At 44.7% G+C, this 23026-nt stretch overlaps 1 protein-coding gene across 1 annotated transcript; it reads right to left on the bottom strand.

Annotated features, from left to right (window-relative positions):
* Positions 1-6554: 6554 nt before the first annotated feature.
* On the bottom strand, positions 6555-23023 carry LOC8023610 (cytochrome P450 3A9-like). The gene is made up of 9 exons (XM_042294422.1): positions 22774-23023; positions 20848-20978; positions 18047-18140; positions 17167-17254; positions 15127-15235; positions 13836-13924; positions 11788-11928; positions 7841-8006; positions 6555-6676 (listed from the first exon to the last, which is right to left on the bottom strand). Exons 1-9 carry the CDS (start codon positions 23021-23023, stop codon positions 6596-6598), a joined length of 1149 nt encoding a protein of 382 aa, XP_042150356.1. The 3' UTR covers positions 6555-6595.
* Between the last annotated feature and the right edge of the window lie 3 nt (positions 23024-23026).

Genomic DNA, 23026 nt, shown 5'->3' with positions numbered 1-23026 from the left:
TGGCGCCTAACTCGCTTCAGACGCGAAGTTTGGTAGTTTCGGTACTCTGAAAGCGTAGCTTTATTTAGTGACTCTAGACTGCCCCTGCAGTCTTGCCCCTGCAGCCCCTGCGGCCCCGAAAGTTCTCAGCGCCGAATCTTGCCCCTGCGGGGCAAGATTCGGCGCTGATTCAAGAATCATGCTGCTTGTCTGAGAACTTTCGGACCTCAAACAAGCAACATGATTCTTGAATTTGCCAGAGCACGAAATTGCAATAATAAATAAAAGACATGTCGTTCTCAGGAATCGAACCCTGACTCTTCGCGTGGAGGCAAGCACGATAACCGTTAGGCCAAGGCCGTGCTGCCTACTTGACCAGCTGCGCGCGCGGCAATATAAGGTGTGTGGGACTCGCAAAGCCCGCAGTTTCTTAAGCTCTCAAAGACTAATAGCCCTATTCATTAGCTGCGTTCGACTTACTTGCACCTCCTGCCTTGGTGCAGAAAAGTGTAGGGCATGCTACTTCCGGTATGTCTATTTAGATATACGACCGGAAGTACACCGCCCTACACTTTTCTGCACCAGTTCAGAAGGTGAAAGCAAATCGTACGCGGCTATTGTTTCGGACGCTTGCTCAATGATGGCGGCGCATCGCTGGGGCAGAGGGAGACCGGGAGAGAAGGACAAAAGACCGACAAATCATGGCTTTGCATAATTACGCGTGACATCGATTGGCTGGCGCCCATGCTCGACCATGGCGGCGAGCAGCCGAGGGTATTTAGAGTGGAACTGCACTGTAGCTTTCTGTACACAGGTGGCTTGATGGCGAAGGAAGGAAGCGTAACGTTTGGGCATGAGCAGGTCGAGCGTTGTTCCGGTTTGCAGAGCGCTCGGCATGTAGTCTATAGACCTTTTCCACAAGGGCGCCGCCATCTTGAATTGTCGTCACTTCCAGTATGGGCGAAAACATTACTTTGCCGTCGCCACGCCAATAGAACACGTTTAGGATATGAGCCTAACCGTCAAACATTCTCGTTTTGGCTCCGCTCTATTTTTTTACTGGTTACAGGTTGAAACGTTTTACTATTTTGTCGTCGCCCATACTGGAAGTGACGACAATTCAAGATGGCGGCGCCCCTGTGGAAAAGGTCTATACTTAATTTCACCTCAAGCTGTACCGCAGCGAGAAATAGGTGCCAGAACATATATTTTCGGCAGTCTCTAAGTATGAAAGGGGCCATGAAACAATTATTTTACTGCGGAGCTGTTAAGGCCTAGGTTCCCCAGGATCGTGTCCGGTATGTCGACACAAACCTACCTGGACAGCTACCGCCACCTATAAGCGACGGCGGCAAGCACACAACCAGTATGGTTTCTGCCGTCGATCGTAGATGGCGCCAACCTTTCCAGGATCCAGCTACAATAGAAGAATGGATAGTTGGGCGCGTTGGTGGGAATTCATAGTAGGAAGCAGCGTGAGAAACAAACGACGACGAAGAAGAAGCACACAGTGTATTGACTGTACAGCTCCGCTGGTCTTCCTTCTTCACGAGAGTGGAAAGGCTGAACGTTCTTTTTTAAATTTTTAGTAAATGCCGCTCAGGGTTATCGCTTTACGATCATAAGCTACAGACTATGTACCGTATTTTTCAGGATATAGTTCGTCCGAAGGGGCAAATTGTGGTCAAAAATAAAAGTTGTTGCTCAGATTGTCCGCACCCGGTGCATAGTCCGCACGCCGTACATAGTCCTCACCTGGTGCTTAGTCGACACGAAAATATTCTTATACACGGCACACCTTGACAAATGACGGCTTTCTTAGCTCACAGAGAAGCGTGTATTAAACATTAATCATCAATAACACGCTCTTTCGTTCACAAAATCCGTCAAGTCCAGTCGTAGTGAACGATATAAAAAACAAAATTCCTGTATAGTCAGCGCGTGTAGGTAGTCCACAGAGCCTAAAATTTCAACTTTTAAGCATGTAGAGTCGGCGGACGATAGCCTGGAAAACACTGTACAACATTTCGTTTCACTCTACGATGGACTAAAGGCAAAAGCTGTGCTGTATTTCGCTTAGATACACGTTTCGGTGCCCGCGTCTCGGATCTCTGATGAGGGCACGGGTGGACAGTGGTCCGAATCTAAGAGCCCTGAGTGGCTCAATAATTTTTCATCGTAAAGAAAGCCACGACACATGGGCTCTTTGCAGCGTCGAAGGTATAGAAATGATGCGGCGCTTTTGGATTTCGAGCATTATTCGTCCACCCCTAATCAATGTTTAGCGTGTCATAGTGTGGAACGTGATTAGACCTGGCGGCCTGTGGCTTTGGCCTTTAGTCCATCGTAGGATGAGACAGAGTATGTTGTTTTTCTTTTCGCAATATTAGTCACAGAAAAGTTGAAAAAATAAGCAGCGTTCTCCTTTTCAACTCAAGCGGCCACGTGATCCGGTGCCAATTTTGCATATTAGTCGAACATTTATTATATTCACGCGCTGAGGTTGACAATACACATGGCGCGGGCTGATGGATAGATACTAAGGCCGGCCCTACGGGCAGGCGACCTGCGGGGTCGCCCAAGACGCCATCAAAAAGAAAGCACCGCCGCGCCCCTCTCTTGAATTTGTTTTAGCTTTTAAGTTTATTTCAACACGACCCCCGACACTTCGCTATATGCTCAGTCGCCGTTCGTTTTTAGAACACGGTTTTTGTCTGATAGAACGCTTGTTTTGGGCCACTACTCGCATGTTTCCTAAGAACGTGATGTCGTACTTATAGATAAGGGCGTCTAAGAAGGGCGCTTGAAGGTGTATAGGCCGACCCTGGTAGACATTCTTAACATTTTTGCGTTACCGTCATTGCAGTGAGTGGGCTCTCACACCGCCAAAATATTTGCCGAGGCATTGATTGTTCCAAGCTCAAGCTGAAGGAAAAATTTAATGGCAAGTCCCTGAGAAATAGCTTGTCAACTAGTTGAACTTGTAGTAGGAGGCTCACCGAAGGTCAGTTCGTTGAAAAGGTAATCATTGTTTGTTTGAGGGTGCTATTTCTCTTTGGTGAATAATTGTACGAGGGGTGTTTGATACGTCTTGCCTCCAAGGTTGTTACGTTTTTAATCAATGATAGGTTTGATAAGTTACTTTCAAATGAAAGTTTGGAACCTCTTCTTTCGCAGGTGCATATCACTGTTCAAGGTAGCCTTTACCAGCGGGTATGCATTTCCGCCACCGGTGTTTCATTCTCTGGATGCCGTCGTAGAAGAATGAGAACTGGATGTCGACGAGACCAAGGCCGCGCTGGAGGAGCTGCAGTTCCAAGATGTTTGGCCTCACACACCTTACAGCTCGGACCTCGCGCCATCAAACTTCCGGTTGTCTCAAAAAAAAAAAAAAAAAAAAAAAAGGAACAACTGAAGGGTACGTGGTTCACGTCCGAAGAAGTCCCCGATGCAGTGCGTCGCTGGTGTCGTCAACAGCCGCCCTCAATCTTCTACGACGGCATGCAGAGATTTTGGTGCACCGGCGGCGGAGGTGCATCGCCTCTTGTAGAGAATATATTGACAAGAGATATGCTCCAGGAAAGAGAAGACTCCAAACATTCATTCGAAAGTAACATCTTCCAGTTCTATCACTGAATAAAAATGTTACAGTCCAGGAGGCAGCAACTATTGAACAGCGCTCGAATGTGTGTGAGAAAGTCTTGGCCTTTTATAAAGCATTGCTTTCTAACGCTGCCCCCCCCCATCGCAGAATTTTGATAGTGCGTTCGTCCGTCCGTCCATCCATGCATTTCTCGCTAAATTTAGCGGGGAAATTGATGTCACGTGATCTGACGTCACAAGATATACAGGCCAATTCTGTTTCCCCACTTAAGTTTGAGGAAAAATTGACGTCATGTGACGTATACACCAATTGAGTTTCCACGCTATATTTGGCGAGAGAGTAGCGTCACGTGACGTCACGTTACCTACACACATTGGCGTGATTGATGGCACGTTACATATACGTCCGCTCAGTTTCCCCACACACTTCGACTCACACACTTACGACCTCTTAGGACCTCTTAGAACGCAACAGAGGACACACTGGCGCCATCTACTGGGTAGCAGTGTGAACTTGGCGGTCCGGCATATTCCCTATTTCTCTCACGCGTTATTCTTTCTTTCTTGACTGGAAAAATTTTGTAAACGTTATAAACGGGCCTTTCTTATAGGTATTACCCACATTTGACCTCGGAAATCCCGCAATATCCCTCTTGTGAAATACAGTTCCAGGGTCACCGCATAGATGGCGCCAGCATGCCAGTGCGTTCTCTCGTCCTAAGAAATTTTTAGAGGTTTTAACAGCTCTCGTCTCTCTCGGTCGTACTCGGTTGCAAGAGTGTGAAAGGGCCTTTAGAACCGAGCGCCTTAAAACCTTTTAAAAGCTGTTATGACGAGAGAGCACACTGACATGCTGGCGCCATCTATGTGGTTCCCTGGAACTGCATTTCAATAGAACGAAGGTTTGGCGGTATTTGCGAGGTCAAATATACGTACTGCTTATGAGGGATGTTCGTTCATATTTTTGTTTTTTTTCTTTCTCTAACTCAGCGGCGCGGCGACGGCAGTTCCCCCCCCCCCCCCCCCCCCCCCCTCGGGCACTGCCGGTGGCGCGCCGCTGAGATAGAGAAAGAAAAAAAAAAAAAAAAAAAAGGAAGAAAAAGAAACACGGTGAGCGCTCGCGCTCTTTGTTTCAAGGAGGGTGGCAGTGGCGGCAGTCAGCGATGCAATAACGAACGATAACGTGGCGGTGCGCGGACCTGCTGAGCACGACGGCGACGGTCTGCAGCCATGTGCGCAAGCAAAATCGCATCGTCATCCCGCGGCACAAAAAAAAAAAAAAAAAGAAGAGCGGTGGGCGGCCAGTCGGAGTGGTGGGCGGCAAAGCCACTGCCGCCCACCGTGGGGAGAACCCTGCCATATTTTTTTTTATACAAGTCCAGATATGCCATTTTTGTAAGAGTAGAGCCCCATGTATTCGAAAACTGCGTCGGCCGCCATTTTCTCATTGAGCTTTTCAAAAAATCAATTATAACCTTTGAATAAGCTGTCGGATCGGGATGACATTTTGGCCTCTGGTTGTGAGCTCTAGCGCTACCTTTGGGTGGAAAATGAGCGTTCGGCGATGCCTAGTTTATTTTTACGTTGAAAAAAAAAAAAAAAGACCTGTAAATATCTTTTGGGGCACCCTGTAGATTGCTTTGGCAGCATGGTACGTACACCATTCTTAGTATGTCCATTTTATTCCGACATGCCGGTACGCTAACACATGTCGAGTTAGAGCAGTTTTTGGGGGAGCAGCTCAATGCCGGTCGAATCGTTCTCTTCCGAGCCTCACGTCAGCATCGAGTTGCGATTTTCTATAGGTCCAGCGGTTCATAAAATCGGTTGTAAAATATCGTTCCAGAGGCGAATACCAAGCACGCGTTGCCAGTGCGGTTCCGCTGCCAGTGCGAACGGGTGTTTACGTGGATCTTGCTGACAACCTTTTAGTTCAAGAACATCTTCCCTGATGTCAAATCCCTCCCGCATTCACCAAAAACGCCTCAGCGATTTGTTTAGAAGTACGCTGCTTTGCAGAGGCCGTGCGGGCCGTCTCCTTTTAGCAACGATGGTCGTTATGTTGACTTCGTTGAGATCGAGTTCGTTGCAGTCGACCAAGGCGGCTATTCCCTCATCGCGGGAGGTGAGCATTCCGGCCCGTTTAAATACACATTTCGTAGAGTGGACTTTACATCGCATGCACGTGCACAATCCCCAAAACACTCCAAGCAAGCGTTACAGGAAAGACCACCCGATACTGAAACTAATGGTGGCCAACTTTGCTGTTACTCACCAGAAAACCTCCGTACTACGTTCAGTCCTAAGTAATCTCTATGAGTGAGCCTACCCCCCGTTATGGCGGTACTCTTACTAACACGCTGTCTTCACGTCATTCCATCGAATCTTCACAGAACTCTACAAGATGGTTTTTTTGTTATCGTTTTATTCAGTTTACAATATGTTTTCTTGCGTTATCCTACAAAATATTGGTATTGCTAAAGTCCATCCTTTACCCGCTTCATGTTTAAGCAAAGAGATGAGCTCTAGAATTTGGTTTCAGTATCCGTCTAAGACCCCTTCCTCCTGGATGGGATATGAAGAAGCGTCTCAACGACGTCCACTCATCTAACAAAGGTAACGCAGTTCAGCTTTTTGTGGCTACGCCGCATCCCCAAAGTTCCATCTTACAACCGTCCAGATATCGATGTTTCGGTTTCCGGCTAATACAGAGCGGACTTTTGGACGCCTGGAGCCCTAACCTCGTGAAACACAAATTTGGAGCCAAAAGTTGGCGGAGTGCTCCGATTGCACGTCGGCGAAAAAAGCGCGAAGTCGTCGTCATGATGAGTCAATCAGTGCGATCCCTCAATTTGGGCCCCAACTTTGTGTTTGACGAGTTCAGAGGCCCTGGTGGATATGCCATCAAAGTCAGGTCATATGCACTGCAGCTCTAACCACGAAAGTGGCGACAAAAAGCGTACGTCCAGATTAATTTATTTATGTACAGTTCTTTCGAAGAGTCATTCGAAATTCATATCTTCTCCACTTTCAACCAAGCTCCGTCAAGGGGATAGGAAAAAACGAAGCTAGAGCCCAGCTTGAGTTGATCTTCCTGAAATGGTTAAAAAAAATCACTTGATTCCAAAATCATTCGTACGCGCTTATTTAATGTGACCTTGCATAGTAAAAGGAGGAGTTATTTGACTATTTTGGAAGAAAGAGGAATATCAGTAACAACCAACGTAACCAATATATTTTCCTACTTTTTATTTTCAGTTCAAATTTTTTTTGCCCGTCTTGGTTTTAACTCTATTGTAACAGCAGTATAGTCACAACTAAGGAACGCTTTTAAACGCCCAGAGGAGCATCGTTTTACTCCGTTTTACTTGCGCAGCTGACGCAACGATTCGATAAAGCCAATTAAATAGTGCCAATATTGCACCTTCACGGCGATGGTCCTCTTCCGAGTGTTTGCTATGCGGAGCGCAAGTTCGTCTGCTCATTTTGCAGGGGTCGGGGTGACTCCAGAAAGCCGAGTTCTAATTGGCTGCGATTGGAAGGACAGTTGGTAGACTTCAGAGCAAGCTGCCTTGAAGTCTACCCACTATTCTTTAATCAGAGCCAATCGGAACTCGGCGTTTTGTTGTCATGGCAACCTATTCGCGCAAGAAGCAGACGGACTTCCGCTCCCCATGAACACTGACAGCTATGACGCGCAGGGCGTGCTGGCTCATTATGTTCCCGCTTCTTGCTTCCTGATTGATTCTTGGGTGTTCTTACCGGCTGATGCTTGAATTTTATTGGCTGCGGTGCGATAATAAGATGCTAATGAGGTGCTACTTGCTCGCCATATTCCGCGTTTTTCCTTTTTTATCTTGTCGGTCATTCTACGCCAACGCGTTGTTTACAAACAAGCCGGCGTTTGCCCACACCAGGTGTGGACATTACGCTTGCGCAGAAACCATACTCTAGTGGGGAAAAGTGTCTGCGCATGTGCCGTGCAGACAGCAGTGCTACCGCAGCAGCATGAGGTCATAGTAGCGCGTTGGACGGAAGCGCAATAGCGCAACCCTTACAGAAATGCCATGTCTGGACTTATATTAAAAAAATACAGATATGGATATATAAGGAATTGGGCAGATATGACTAGATATGCACAATTAGACCATATCTGGATGGACATAGCCATATATGCCCAATTCCTTATATACCCATATGTGTCCTTACATCTTCGAGGAGTGTAATGAATAAAGCAACGTTTGCAGATTGCACGAACCTTGATGTGTCTTTCGTCGAGCAGAAATTTGTACTTTGCCAGCATCTTGGCCAGAGTCAGTTTCATCTCGAGTTTGGCGAAGCGCATTCCCACACAGTTTCGGGGTCCGTTGCCAAAGGCTTGAAAGGCCATTGTTTTGATGTTTCCCTTATTTTCAACGCTGAATCTAAATCGAGTAAAAAAAATAGAAAAAATAGCAGGAAAAAAAAAGTGTATATTTCAAGCTAGCACAGTTATTTTGGTCCAATATTCATTTATGGGGGACTATTTGGAGTTTAAAAAGCCCAAATGGCAACAAGGTTGAGCCAAACTCAACCTTCTTTGTCCAGAGTCTGGGTCTCTTGGTCCTAAGTCCCCCAAAAAGTGCCAACACTAGATTTTACTGCTTGTAGTTTGGCTCTCATTTGGCATTTATGGGCCTACAACGCCATACAAGTGTCAGGGTTGGCTTCACTTCCGGTTGTTCTGTTTTAGTGTGGCAACGTTAGACCTAAAGTGGTATAAATCAACTAGATTTGGGCTTCACTTTTTGTTCTGCTGTTCATGCGTGTCATCTTTGGCATAAGTCTGACGCTTCGACAATGATATGGAGAGCCCGTGAAAAGCCACAAGAACGCAAGGCAAAACCACTTTGCCCCTAAGTAACGCCTTGGAGCGAAACCGTATTAACTCCAAGCAACTTTACTAAAACACTAAGTTGGGAAACTCAGCCTTGAAACCCGTACCGCTCCCGTCCACCGCGACCAAACTAAAACGATAACAGCGCCACCTAGGGTGACCACCTTCCTGCTAGTGAAATGCGGGACACGCGATGCAGAGGGGGGAGGGGGGATTTATTAAGACGCACACAACGAACCAAGGCTCTGTTAACACATGTATTATCCCGTACTGTGTATACACCTGCTAATTTTATTGCAGCAATTAAGTTCAAATAATTTTCACGACCAGTGATATATTATTTTGAATGCCAAGGATGGTATGACATGCGCCGAAGTTGAAAACATAAAAATCGACTGTACCAGAACTCAATGCATCAAATGGAAATAAGAAACAGTAAATATTTTTTCCGGTTATTGTTTCCCGTCCACGCGTACTTCTGTCAACATGGTCCTACACAAATTTTTATCATTATGTTCTTTTTTGACCGTTGCATGTGTGGCTGCCTTCACTAAAAAAAAAAAAAAAAAAAAGAGAAATCCACAGCAAACTTTTCGCATTGGCATGGTGCTGCAGAACTTTTTAACATTGTGTTCTTTTTCGACCGTTGCATGTGTGGCTGCCTTCACTAAAAAAAAGATAAATCCACAGCACACCTTTCGCATTGGCACGATAATTGGAAAATAATTACAATATTTTATATTTAAACTTTTGGCGAGAACGTTTTCGTACAATATTTTCCCACCAAAGGGAGAGGCACAACGGCGCATGCGCGTCGGTCCTCTTGCAAGAACGACGGTCGCTTCCCGCAATGCTTGGATAGATCATAGAGCATGGCGTACCATTTCGATTCACACAATTACTAGCGACCTCCGTATTTCCCCGTGCCCAATTTTTCGGCAGCACCGTGAGTTGCGGAGTGAATTTTACGGCAGTGTGAAATGCGGGACATTTTGTAGATTTGGGACTTTCTCGGGGCGGGACACGAGCCCTCAATGCGGGACAGTTCCGCGAGTCGCGGGACGAGTGGTCAACGTAGCGCCACCCTTTAGCGACCAGTCAAAACACGAAAGTTTATTTATATTGCTACTTCGAAACGGCATTGCGAGATGGCGCCACCGACCCATGCGCGACTCGACCTTCACCGATACGCGCAAATCCCGCAGTGTGTCCGCTGCGGGAGAAATGGTGGCATTGCGATCGTCATTAGTTCGGTTCTGGAATGCGAATCGAAATCACTTTTTCAACATCACGATCATCTGGTGGGCTAGTTGGTTGATCATATTGTTGAATTAACAGCGCAAATACGACAGGAAGGAGAGATAAGGGAGACAGGATAGAGCGCTGAACTAACAACTGACGTTTAATAAAAAGAGAAAAGGACTTTTTCAAAAAAAAGTGGAAGCCGTTTACAAATCCCTGTAACGCCGAATTGGAGCGCAGCTCTTGAGGAGGAGGAGTGAAGGGTACTGAGGGGAGGGTAGACCCCTCCCCCTTCTCCTCCTCCTCCCCTCATTCTTTAATATGCTCCGGGGGGGGTGTCACGCGACTTCGGGGAGGGGGTCACGTGACCTCGGGGAGGCGTGACCTGGGGGTGACCTCAAGGCCACGTGACCCCAAAGGTGACCCCCACGTGACCTTGGGGGTCACGTGACCTGGAGGGGTCACGTGACCTCAGAGGGGTCACGTAACCTCAGAGGGGTCACGTGACCTGGGGGTCACGTGACCTTGACCTTGGAAGGGGTCACGTGACCTTGGGGGTCACGTGACCTCGGGGGTCACGTGACCTTGGGGAGGCGACCACGTGACCTCGGGGGTCACGTGACCTCAGAGGGGTCACGTGACCTTCAAAGGGTCACGTGGGGTCATGTTGGGGTCACGTGACCTTGAGATGACCTTAGAAGGGGTCACGTGACCTCGAGGGGTCACGTGACCTTCAGGGGGTCACGTGGGGTCACGTGACCTTGAGATGACCTTGGGAGGGGTCACGTGACCTTGGGGGGTCACGTGACCTTGGGATGACCTTGGTTACGCCGACGCCGACGGTGACGGCGACGGCGACGCCGACGGCGACGGCGACGGCGACGCCGACGGCGACGCCGCTCAAGCCGGGAACGGGCCCCTAAGAGCTGCGCTCTAAAAAAAAAAGAGAAAGAGGAAAGAGAAAGAGAACTTTTTGAAAGCAGGCTCAATGGCAGTTTCCCAACTCAGTTGTTCTCGTAACGTTGGCTCCAAGCTCCAAGTTAGGCCCCTAGGATTACCCGAGCCTGTGCCACGTTAGGTGTCTCTCTGCCGTGCTACGCAGGTTGTTTAAGAACCCGCAAATCACATTTATAGTCGCCGACACGACGGATACAACAGGGCGTCTTTTCCCGATGACCAGTCTCCAGCGCCGGCTTGTTGCCTTCAGCGTGCTTTGATATCGCGTGTAAGTTCGAGGGTGTACTGGACGTCGATGCGTCATTGGGAATAGGAAGCTCTCGACAGTGTAGGGACAACTGAAAGGCCCCCCTGCCGTTCTCATCGTGTCAGTGATATATTAAAGTGAAACAATAACGAGAAGAAGATGAAGGTGAAAAAGAAATATAAACAAAAAGAAAGCCTCCAACAAAAAAAAAAAAAAAAATAAGACAATACAAAATAAGCTTTCAGTTGAAAACAACATTCGTTCCCAGCCAACGTTTCTGAGGTGATATATGTCACTTTTCGTGTCGTTCCGGAAGTGAAAAGTGCTCGCACCTAGCTTTGAGTGGCTCCCGAGGAGCTCGAAAGGACGGATGCTCATTGCTTCGCCTTCATTGCCGCCAAAATAAATATCCCACAAGTAGAGATTTAATTGGTAAATATTTATTACTCTTAAGATCCACGAAGAGAGGAAGGAAATAATTGAAACGTTAAAGGAAAATAATAAGACTTAAAATAGATAATCATTTAATGTTATTTGAGTCAGTCAAACACTCTGGTTTTCTCTATGATTTCGCCAATTTCCTGTCAAGTATTTATAAACGTCGAAGGTTTCTAACTGTCGCGAAACTCTAGAAAAAAATAAAACCGATCTTTTTCCATCTTTGTACGCCGCTCGGAGGGTGATTTAAATCAGGCATGACATCAGACTGAGTCTGTGTGCGATCACAACTTTTCACACTTGCCTGAAAGCCTAATAGCGGTAGTGTTTATGTAAAATGTGAAGGGTGCAACTGCGCGCGAGCCTCACTTGACAACTGGTATTCGCGCTTGCGATATCGATTAGCATGTCTTCAAATAAGTAAGTCGGAACTTTATGCGCTTACCTCTCCGGATCGAACTTCTCGGGCTCGCTCCACAAGTTTGGATCCCGTTGAATTTGGAACGGGGGAATCAGTATATTCATTCCAGCGGGAATCTTAAGCCCATTGTATTCGTATTCCTGATGAGAGGTCCTCGTGATGAATCTAACACACAAAAGGAAGCAGACATGTGTGAATCGTCGAGAACTTTGTTGCCAAAATAAAGCGCCTAAACCTTGTTTATGGTATTTATAGAGAACAAGAATGATGCAGCAGCACGTCTGCCGAAGGATTCTCCACTTGTGTGGAGAATCCTTCGGCGAAAAACCCCACACTCTCCACACTACTATTGCCGTCAAATATATAAGTGAATTGCAGGTTTTTTGTGAATAAAAGTTTTTAAGATTAATTTTATATTGGTCATGTGGTATGACACGATCACTCGTTTTGCTGCAAAAAATAACTTATATCACCAATATCACCAATTTAACAAACAAGCTCCATATGTGACAACTTCCTTTAACGTTAATTAAAAAAAATTATATTTTCCCTTTTCGCCGAAATGCTAAATGTCTGTTGCAAAAAAAAAAAACATTTAATTTTCACACCTTTTTGTTTTATCTAATATATATTTAACCTCCCATCGTTTGATTATTTTTGTCTTATTTCGCACAGAGGCGTTGGCAGTACAAAATCTACAGATGTTTAAAATCCTGTTTTTGCCCACTTCTAATGGTGAGACTAATATGAATTCTAACTTAATATAATGCACTTTCTTGTCACCGTACTAAACCACTTTTTTGTTCCTGAATCAGAGGGGCAGTCTATAAAATTAGAAAGAATACCCTTCTAGTAAAAAAATAGAGTAAAACGAATAAAATACACCAGATACATACTATACCATATCCATACACTTTCAGTGTCCCTATATCTCCATTTACAACGTTAATTCTTGGCCCCAGTCCTGAGAAATAGCAAAATCAACCAAAGCAATAAAAAACCCGAAAAAAACTCCGCAATTAGCGGGAAAAGTCAAATAACAAAATCGAAGTCACTATAAATGGGGATCCGTAAGTAACTGGAATGAATTTCTGCAAAGCGTGCGATTCGTAGTACCAACTTCCGCCACTAGTAGCTCTTAGTGGCAGCTTTTCCGAGGCAGTTTGCCGTCCGGCGTCGTCTGCTAAAACTTTAGTGGCATGGTGTGAATTTTTTTACCAAGCGGTTCAAAATCATTTCTCGTTTTTTGCAATGCCTGATTTGAAGGACCATCCACATCCGCAAAAAAGGTTCTCTTCCAGGATCTCTTCTCATACGAGGGAACAGAAAAAAAGAAATCACTAGGGGCGAGGTCCGCTGAATTGGGGGGAGGGGGGGGGGGTGCTTTCATGCCATTTTTGTTCAAAAAGTGTTGCACTGACAGGGCAGTGCGTGCTGGGGCATCACCGTGATGAAGCCACCACTCCCACCTTTCCCACAAATCGGGGCGTTTCTGCCTCACATTGTCGCAAAACTCCCAGGTAAAACACCCAATTAACAGTTTCACAAAGAGGAACAAAGTCGAAGTGAGGAATGTCAGAATTTTCTTGATATTTGCATTGTTGAGAAGTTTGAGAGTGGCTCTGAGCGAGGTTGGTCGCCGATTACTAATTCACCCGCCCTCAAACGAGAAAACCACTTGTAGACGTGCGTTTTCTTCATATATTTCATATTCTTTGTAAGCTGTTTGAAGCAATAAAAAAATTTCCGCCGTCGTTCTCCTTAAAAGAGAACAAAATTTCACGGCCGCACGCTGTTCCTGCAAATCAGATATTGCAAAAAACGAGAAATGATTTTGAAGCTCCTAGTGAAATATGACAACATGCCGCTAGAACTTTAACAGATGACGCCAGTCGGCAAACTGACTTGGAAGGGTTGCCGCTGAGCGCCGCTAGCGGCGTAAGCCCGTACTATAAACAGGCCGCCCTCCAAAAATTCATTCCGATTACTTTTCGGGTTCCCCTCGGTCAAGCACTAAGCTCTTACAAGATAGCTTTGAGGCCGCACGTTTCAGGTAAACAAGTTTACTTTACCCGGTGAGTGGTGGATAGAACCTAAAGGATTCGGTGATTACTTGGTCTAAATAACGCATGCTGAATACGTTGTCGTAGTTGAACCTTCCCTGGAACATCAATTTACGTCCAAAATTACACGGTTCGCAATGTTGCAGTTTACGGTATACTAAGGTGACAGACTCTTACAATCCCTGACATTTGCAGCATGAGTACACTCTTTTGTAAGAGCTCTGTAAACAGCGCCATCCTTAAAATGCTGATGTATAAAAATCTAAGTAACATCAATCGTTTTTTAGAGGGCCTACAATATTAGTTTGTTTTGTTATGAGCAATGTAAAACTATATTTATTTCGAAATTTAAAAATTCCCAGATGATTGCTTCTTGTTATACCTCTTCAGAGTTTGGGGAAATTGAACTTTTGTTGGTGATTTGTGACGAAACAATAATCTTTATTCTTTGTACATAATTGATTCAGAGTGCGCTATAATTTAAAAATTGCAAACCCGCTCTCAAGTTGAGAAAGTTAGCAGTTTTCAAAGGTTCTCAAGAGATCTGACAATTTTCCTCAAGAATGAGAAAATGGCTAGAACCCTTTTTAGTTCTCATAGTCTACAGAAATTGAACATATGCGAACAGCAAGTCGTCTGCTTCTTACGCAGGAGTTGTGACGTCAGAACGATGCCGAGCTCTGATTGGTTCTAATTGAAGGATAGTGAGGAGACCTCAAAGCAAGCTGCCTTGAGGTCTACCCCCTATTTTTTATTGAGAACCAATGAGAGCTCGGCGTTGTGACGTCAACACAACCCCTGCAAAAGAAGCAGACAAACTTGCGCTCCGCATTGCGTCAGCCGTCTGTAGTGTATCTGTCAACTCAATGAACAAGCAAAACAATTATACACTTTTTATCAAAATCATGTCGAATTTGATAAAGATGTGTCATTTTATGCTTCATCATCATCATCATTATAATGCCTTTATTTGTGCCAATTAACAGCCAACAAAGGTCTACAATGTTCAGAAAGCTACTTCGAGTAAGTAGCCTTCTGAGGCTACTTACTCGAAAGTTGACACGTATTCATCAGCATTACGTTGAGAGAATCTGAACATCCACGTTAAAAAAGGTAATACAGTAGAGGAAATTGAAGTCGAATTATTGTATGCAGCGCGTTACACTGCCGTTTTTTAAGTATCAAATTTGGGAGGCTTTATTTTTGTAAATTTAGTGACTAATTGTTTTTCTTTTCTGCAAAGTTAGAGAGTACATAGTAATCTGGTTTAAAGTAATCATAAAAAAGTAATAATAATTACGTCTCTCTCCAATACGTCACTTATTTCGCTTCTCAGTCTGTCTTGGACGTCTTGGAACTTTGCCAGCAGGTAAGTCGTGAACGTCAAAGCCGTGCTCGTCGTCTCAAAACTGAGTCAGGGAAAGGGACACAAGTCAAAGACCTTCCGTAACGTTCGAAATGTGGACATAGTACAAAGTTTGATATTATGGTGAGTAGAAACGTAGCATCTAGATAAACCAAAATATCGCTGGCTTTATGCAGACACCCATCAGCGCACCACAAACATGATCCTGAGTTGTATAGTGGGCTACAAAAACACCTTTGAAGCTTGAGTTTAAAGTTTTGTTGTAACCCACTATACAGCTCATGCGGTTCTACAGAGCCCAGTGCAAAACGCAGCTGGGCCGAAACCAGATCGACGTTTCATTCTCTATAAATCATTGTACTAAACCAGAGTTTACTAAAGAAATTGGTGTCAAAATGACTTGTGTGTTTCATTATTCTGGGTTTGAAAGATGTGAAACTAGTTGTTCTAATATACGTGTGCTCAATCATTCGTAGCCTTCGCAGTGGAAGGAAAAACCACCATGTTCAGAGACACTCTGATGTATTGTTAGTTCAAAGGGAATCTGAAATACTTTCCAGCAGAAACAAGGTCGGAGCGGCCTTCTCTTGATTCTTTGTTGTTGCTTGAATTTGAATATTGGATCACAACTGGCCGTAAACAAACGTAACCGATTTTAAGTTCATAACTATTCAGAGGGGTCGTGACGTCATATCACATTCGTCGAGTCAACTACTACAGCTCCGTTACAAGAGAAGAAAAAGTAAACTTCAGAGTTTTTTCTCGTACAAAATGTAATAAAATCGTTTTTTTCTGTAATAATGGCGGTAAACGTCAACCTCGATACAGGAAAGAAAACTCTGCGAACAATTTGCAAAGCCTAGATGCTGGTTGAATGGTAGGCGACGAGGACAGGCTTATCTGACTGTGACCAAGAGCAGTTGTATAGCTGTTATGCAGGCCACTAGACCAGCTGATAGGCCCGCAATTAGTTCTTTGCGATCTCTAGTTTCGTGAGCAACAAAACTGTGAGAGGTTGAAAGATAGCAGACATTTTATTACATTCGCGCTTAACGCACTACGATTTCAAACGCGTCGACGTCTAATATACTTACGATGAAATCATAAAAGTTCACAAAGTGTCATTCATGATTTAAATGGAGGTTGAAAGCGGAGCGCAGAGGCCACGAGCAGAGGCCACCGGGTTTACTAATGTGCCGATTTCCCACACGGAGAAAAGAATCAACATGGTGCGCGCTTAAATTTTTCGCGTTAGCGCCACACTCAGTTCAGTCATCAAAAGGACGTTAATTCGCCGGGAAGGCGCCATGTGAAGAAGGCACATGCTCGTTAAGAAGGCTCAGGACCGGTGTGAAGAAAGATAAAGGCTTAAAACTTCTTAAAATTTCTTATGGCGAAACGACATGCTGGCGGCGCATATCGGGGAGTCATGGAACACTTGTGGTTTCCGTTAATTGTTTAGTCCGTTTCTTGGCCCTACCGTTTATCTCAGCTGAGATGTACATTTGATCTCGCAATACCGCGAAACCTTCGTTCGAGTAAAATCCAGTTCCAGAATCACTTTATAGATGGCGCCAGCGTGACCGTGTTTTTTTGTCGTAAGAGGTCACAAGAACCCGGTTCTAAGCAAACGCAAGTGTGTGAATGGGCCTTTAGACGCAGGCCATAGGGGTCGACTAGTTTCTGAGCGACACCAACGCTGCAGATGCTTCAACGCGCGCGGATAGACAGGCGCAGTCCTGCCAAAGGCTAATGTCAGACCAGCACTTTCCTCCTCTGATCTCCTCCTTGCTCGTGCCCCTCAAGGCGGGGGACTGTAGCTACGTAGCATTATTAGCCGGCGATTGCGTCGCAATGCGTGGTGTACAGACGATGCAATTGCCGATTAAATTCGCGTAATTGCTACAAAAAAAAAAAAGAAAACAAAATCTTGATAAACATTAGTTTCACATAACGCTATCTGTGGCATCTTACCCAGCGACTAGGAACAGCACCGCGTTGGCTTGAACCTCAGCGTTGGACAGGCACCGATGCTTCCGAGCGCTCATCGAAGATTCAGCGGCTGCGAAACAAGGACAGCTCGTATGTCAAGAGATATACTTCGAGATTACACGAAGGTTCTCTTCCAATTGGTATTACCTAAAAATACCTGTATATGCACTGGCGGGTTATTGATAAGTTCACCAAACCGGCACAATTTGGAGCATGCAAAATCTCCATAAAATTTACCAGGTTATTCACGAAGAGTATATGCGGTGTAGAAACACGTTTTTTTTTTGTTAGAAACATGTCATTTGTGTCTTCTTTTAGTAGCGAAAGTTTTAATCCCTTACCAATGCCCGATATGCAGCAGAGGAATTGCAATTTTAACTTTCTACAATTGCGCTCAAAAGAAGTAGTTCGTCCCGACAACCCCGACTGTACACTGCTTTGGAATGACGCCTGTCATATCTCTAAAGTCGCAGATATATAGTTCACGTTGGCCTTTCTGTGCCTGCAGCTTTATATCGGTATTCACTTTCTATAACTCAAGGACTAAATGAAATAGTGTTTCTGTGGCCGGGTGTGTTAAAGCATCACAGTTAGGAGTAAGAGTGACGAAAGTTCGCACTTCAGAACCCAAGGGTCCCGGACTCAATCCCCGCCCTTACCAATGTCAATTTGGTGAGCATCGAACCGGCCTGCGTTCCTATATTACTATTGCGTGATGAACTTTAAAGAACCCGGGCTAGTGATCGTACTGCACTGGCTAAAATTTGTCCTCCACAGCGGAGGCAGCAGAAGATCACTGGGGCTGACTAACTTACAACTGCCTGAACATGCACATAATTACTTGTATAACAAGATAACTCACACTTAGGTGCCTCGCCGTCGTTGCCAACCGTGAGCTGGTGGACGTTTACAGCCTCAGCATTCAGCATTAGCTGCAACAGGTCTTGCCGACGAGCCTAATGTAAACACAGAGAGGGGCTGTCACCATCAGAGCGTCGAACCGAAATTTTGAACGGTTCGGTTCGGGTTCACGGCTTTCGGTTCAGTTCCAGTTCAATTTCGGGGAGAAAAAATAACTGTTAAAACCGGTTCGAATCGGTTTGAATAGCAAAATTGCGAATACATTTTCTGAGTTGTTTTGGCGATAAGGCACTATTTCAACCGTGAAACGAGAAACTTTGTAGCTTTTTATCATTCGTACAATCCACTTTTATTTTCAGGTACCAAAAATAAGAATTTTTTTTAAAATTTAAACGAAACAGCAAAGAAATGCAAGATTAACATACAAAACAACGTGTTCATACGACTCAGCCTGCATTTGTTTACCTTAGTCGCATATATTTTACCCGAATCAAAAGGTTGTCAACCTGGCAGCTAGGTCGCCTTAAATACTCGCTTCGCAGTATTAAAAGTTGAATCCTCGTTGTGCTCTTGAACTTAGAAATTAATTACAGTGCATAAAATCATGGAATGGGCACTTCCTCGCTATATATATTCTAAAATCTAGTTTACGCGATATGTTCCACAAGCTATAAAATGACGACGTAACTGAGCAAACCGCAATAATATTTTCAAAATGTCACGAAAGTTTTAGGACAAGCACTTGGAGTCAACCTTTTATAAAAACGCTGAGTGGCAATCACAACGCTCGTTATCCGAACCAAAAGTTTTTACAATCAGCACCGTGATGCAGGCGAATCATTATGCAGGAAAGAGGGATTGAAATTGTTCTTTCCAATCTATACGAAACTGCGTATTCGGATCGAATCTTGCCAAAAATAGAGCGTACACAAGTTAAGATTTTTCGCCATTGTTCGGCGTTTCAGGTAAGGGCTCATGAGTATGTATGTAATTAAGTATGCGTTTCCTGACAGATATTTAACTTCTCAAACATATAGGAGTTTGGTATTCCCGTTTTTCTGTCACGAACAACAATTTTATGTGTCTATAGGCTGACAAGAACAAAGTAGACAGGAGGGCGTGGTGGAACTATGACGACTCCGCGCGCAGACCGTCAGGAAGTGACCAGTTAAGTAGCTGCAATGTCGAGTACAGTATGAAATACTACTTTGTTCTATTTAACAAGAAATAACCAATTAGAAAAGGTGATTATTATTTGCACATTGAATTGACCGGCGTCTTGACAAGAACAAAACTCAAACGCCAAGCTATGTCGAAAATGTCCCCATGGGCACGTGGTATTTTAGACCAGATTCGATTTGAGTACAAAGGTGCATATAGATTAGAGTGAGGACTATCGATCACTTTTTTTTTGCATGTTTCTTCACCTGCATTACGCTGCTGTGGGTCAACAATTTTAGTCAAGAAAAGAAGCGTTGTGAGAGACGCTCATGTTGTGTATAAGCGGTGGAATGAAAGGGCTTGTCCTAAAACTTGCTTTCCTGTGTCTTTGAAAATATTATTGCTTTTAAGTCAGTTACGTCGTCAATAAATATATTGCGAAACATATTTCGTTAACGAGATTTCACGATATATATGGCGAGGACGTGCCCGTGCAGTGTAATTAATTTCTAAGTTCAAGAGCACAACAAGGAATCGAATTTCAATACTGTACCGCAAAGTTGTACAATCACGGGTATTTTACTTGACCTCCCAGACTGATTGCCTTTCGATTCGAGTAAAATATATGCAACATAGGTAAACAAATAGATGTTGAGTCGTATAAACGCGAAGTTTTGTTTGTTAATTGTTAATCTAGTTTTTTTTTTTACTGTTTTGTCAAAATTAAATAACGTAATTTTCTATTTTTGGTACCCGAAAATAAATGTGAGTTGAACGAATGATAAAAAGCTATATAGTTTGCCGTTTCACAGATGAAATAGTGTCTATTTCTAAAACAACGCGAAAAATGCACTCTCAATTTAGCGGTTCAAACCGGTTCAAACCGGTGCTGCCCTGAACTGAACCGAAACTGAAACGAAAGCCGTGAACCCGAACAGAAACCGAACCGATAAAATATCGGTTGGACAGCTTGAAAGTCAAGCACAGATACATCAATGGGTGTTCGTTTTATTGTGACTGTTAAGCCATTCTATGCATAAACATGACGTCATACGCCCGCTGAGCTGTACGTTGGTGCGTTATGAATGACCCGCACTGTGACATCGTGCGATAACGTGGGAAGTGAAGCTTCATCATTCCGAAGCTAATTGCGCCGACCCGGAAATATACTGCGCTCACATATGCGCGCCTATCAAACAAAACAAAAATCCCTCTGCTTGATCTTCTTCTACCCAATCACAGAAGTCAAATTTTTTATCTTTGATCGGTAAGGTCGCACCCGTGTAAACGCAGTCGCAGTCCTGTCGCTTGCCCTCCCTTCCATTTCACGGTTACGCCGAGCAAAGTCTGCGGGTCGCACGGCCCGGGGCTCAATTCCCACTGAGGCACTTGGTAAATTTCGGGTAGTACAATTATTTACGCCTTATTAAGAGTACGCATGATTAATAATGACGAAAATGTCATTTCTTCGAAAGTTTTTGCATTGTTTGTTATGGGCCGTGTGGGCTTTGTGCCGTTTTCGCCAGCGTGTAACCGTTTTTCGCCACATTCGAGCGTTACATCTTTCGCGTGAAATCTTGCCCATCAGCACATTCCGCGTTAAAACGTTAATGTCACGAAAAGCCAGGAACGAAAACTTGCCTCGGGGTTAGACCGGCGTATATCAATGATCGGCATAATGCAATTATACATTTTGTCCACGGGTAATTTCATAAAACGTTGTCTCCACATCAAAACCAGCTTCCATACCAAAGAAAATTCTGGAAAACAAGCTGCAAAGCACGAAATATCATAATTAGATGCGGTTGATTGAAGCTATACTTTGAATGCCATTTTTCAGCGAGGCTGGTGAAGTTAATATTTTTTAAAGGTAAGCATGTCGAGAAATAAAGCTAAAAAAATAAATTAAGATCTGGCTCATAGTAAAGGCCGGTTCACACTCTTGCAACCGAGTAAAACTGAGAGAGACCAGACCGGTTTTTAAGCTTCTTGCGATCTCTTAAGACCAGCTCCGTTGCAGCGCATCCGGTCCTAAGAAGTCGCAAAAGGCTTAAAAACCGGTCTAGTCTCTCTCGGTCTTACTCGGTCGCAAGAGTGTGAACGGCGCTTAACGATCATGGGCGCCCAACTTTGACTGACCACGAAAATATTTAAACTGTCTTAAGAATTCTAATAAACACGAGGAGCGCACAATCTGTCTAGCATGCCATGTGCGTGTTTTACGGTTTGTTGTTTGGTTACCAAATGCTTTACGTGGTCTATGATGATCAAGAAACGTTTCAATTTATTCAAGACCCGTAACGTAGTGAAACGACGTGGAGAATTATACTTTTAAACATTCGCAACATTCGTGCTCGCGCCGACAGCCACCTGCTACCACACGATCCCTTGAGTTATACTTATTCTGGTTGTTTGCTCTCTTTTTCGCCTTCTCCAAGTTGTGCCGAGCAAGGCTGTCGGATTCGGGGAACGTGGTTCGATTCTCGCTACGGTGCTTGATAAATTTCGGTTACTTTAATTACGTACGATTAATTACTTTTAATTTTGTAATTCTATTCTGCTTATGTTTGTACAGTCGGATGTTAGTTAGCCCCAATGGGCGTTCGGTGTCTCAGCTGTATCGCACGTCTAACACTTGCGGTTTCGCGGGTAATTGCGCGCCGGCGGAAAGTGGATTTTGAAGCCAGGTAACGAAATGGACTCGTCACTCGAGGAAAACCTGGATAAGTCAGGAACCCAGGTCCAGATTTTACGGCAGCGGCGAGTCCATTTAGCTACGCGGATCCAAAATTCACATTCGGCCTGCGCGGAACCGCCGACGAATCGGCAAGTGTAAACGCGCCAGTAGAAGAGAATTTAGCCAGTGGAGTACAACCGGCAGCCTGGGGTCTTTTGCGTGCACCACAAAGCAGTGATACAAGGCCGCACGCCGGTACGATGCTCATCCAGATCGAAATAGAAAGGGGAGGGGATTGAACCGAGGATCTCTGGGTTCTGCAGCGAGAGCTCTTACTCCACGTGCTTCGAGCTGGTGTGTGCTAGAGCCTCTAAATAAGCTACGCTGCAGAGTAACGACACTTGCTCATCTTGAGGCTTGAATTCATGGTTGCCAGTTATCTGAATCTTTATCTGAATTGCCAGGAAACGGCTTACTGTCCTCCACAAAAGTTAAAACAATTCGCGACACAGAAAAGCATTATGACATATGCTTTCCAACAAAGGATCTAATGCTGAGGAAGCCGCACTTTTGAAACATAACAATCGGCAGTTGCGTCTGCTCTGCACAAGCACGAAAATGGCGGCGCTCACAATAATATCGGGGAATATCGCTACCCCGCTCGGCCACCAATCGGCTATGATTAATTTTGACTAAGCATGCTTCTATACGCTCTGTAAACTTTTATATGATTGTGCATTGACGGCTACGGATATTTGTGCTTTATGTGGCCTTGGCCTGCCTGGCTTTTCGTCAAACCCAAGCACAATGCGATTTTATATAACGCTGTCCATAAACGCCTTCTGTCCCAAAAGCAAAAAAAAAAAAAAAAAAACTTTTCCTGTGCTTACCAACAAAAAACTCCATCCAGCCCGTGCGGAATTCGTTGAGGCCGTCCAGAATCATCTTCACGATCGCGTTCATGCCCGTCGTTCCTGGATTCTTCTGAACGTTCGATTGCACCCCGAAGGCCGACCGCACAATCACGTCCAATGAAAGCTTCTGGAATACCTCCCTTATTTCGAAAGCCTTTTCCTGTTCGTGCAGAGAGTCAAGAACTTCCAGGAACTCGTCGGTGCAAGTGTCCATGAGGGGCAGCATCTG

The sequence above is a fragment of the Ixodes scapularis genome, unplaced genomic scaffold, assembly GCF_016920785.2.
Source record: "Ixodes scapularis isolate PalLabHiFi unplaced genomic scaffold, ASM1692078v2 PGA_scaffold6__148_contigs__length_123643588, whole genome shotgun sequence".
NCBI lineage: Eukaryota > Metazoa > Arthropoda > Arachnida > Ixodida > Ixodidae > Ixodes > Ixodes scapularis.
This window is presented reverse-complemented; position numbering and strand designations above follow the sequence as displayed.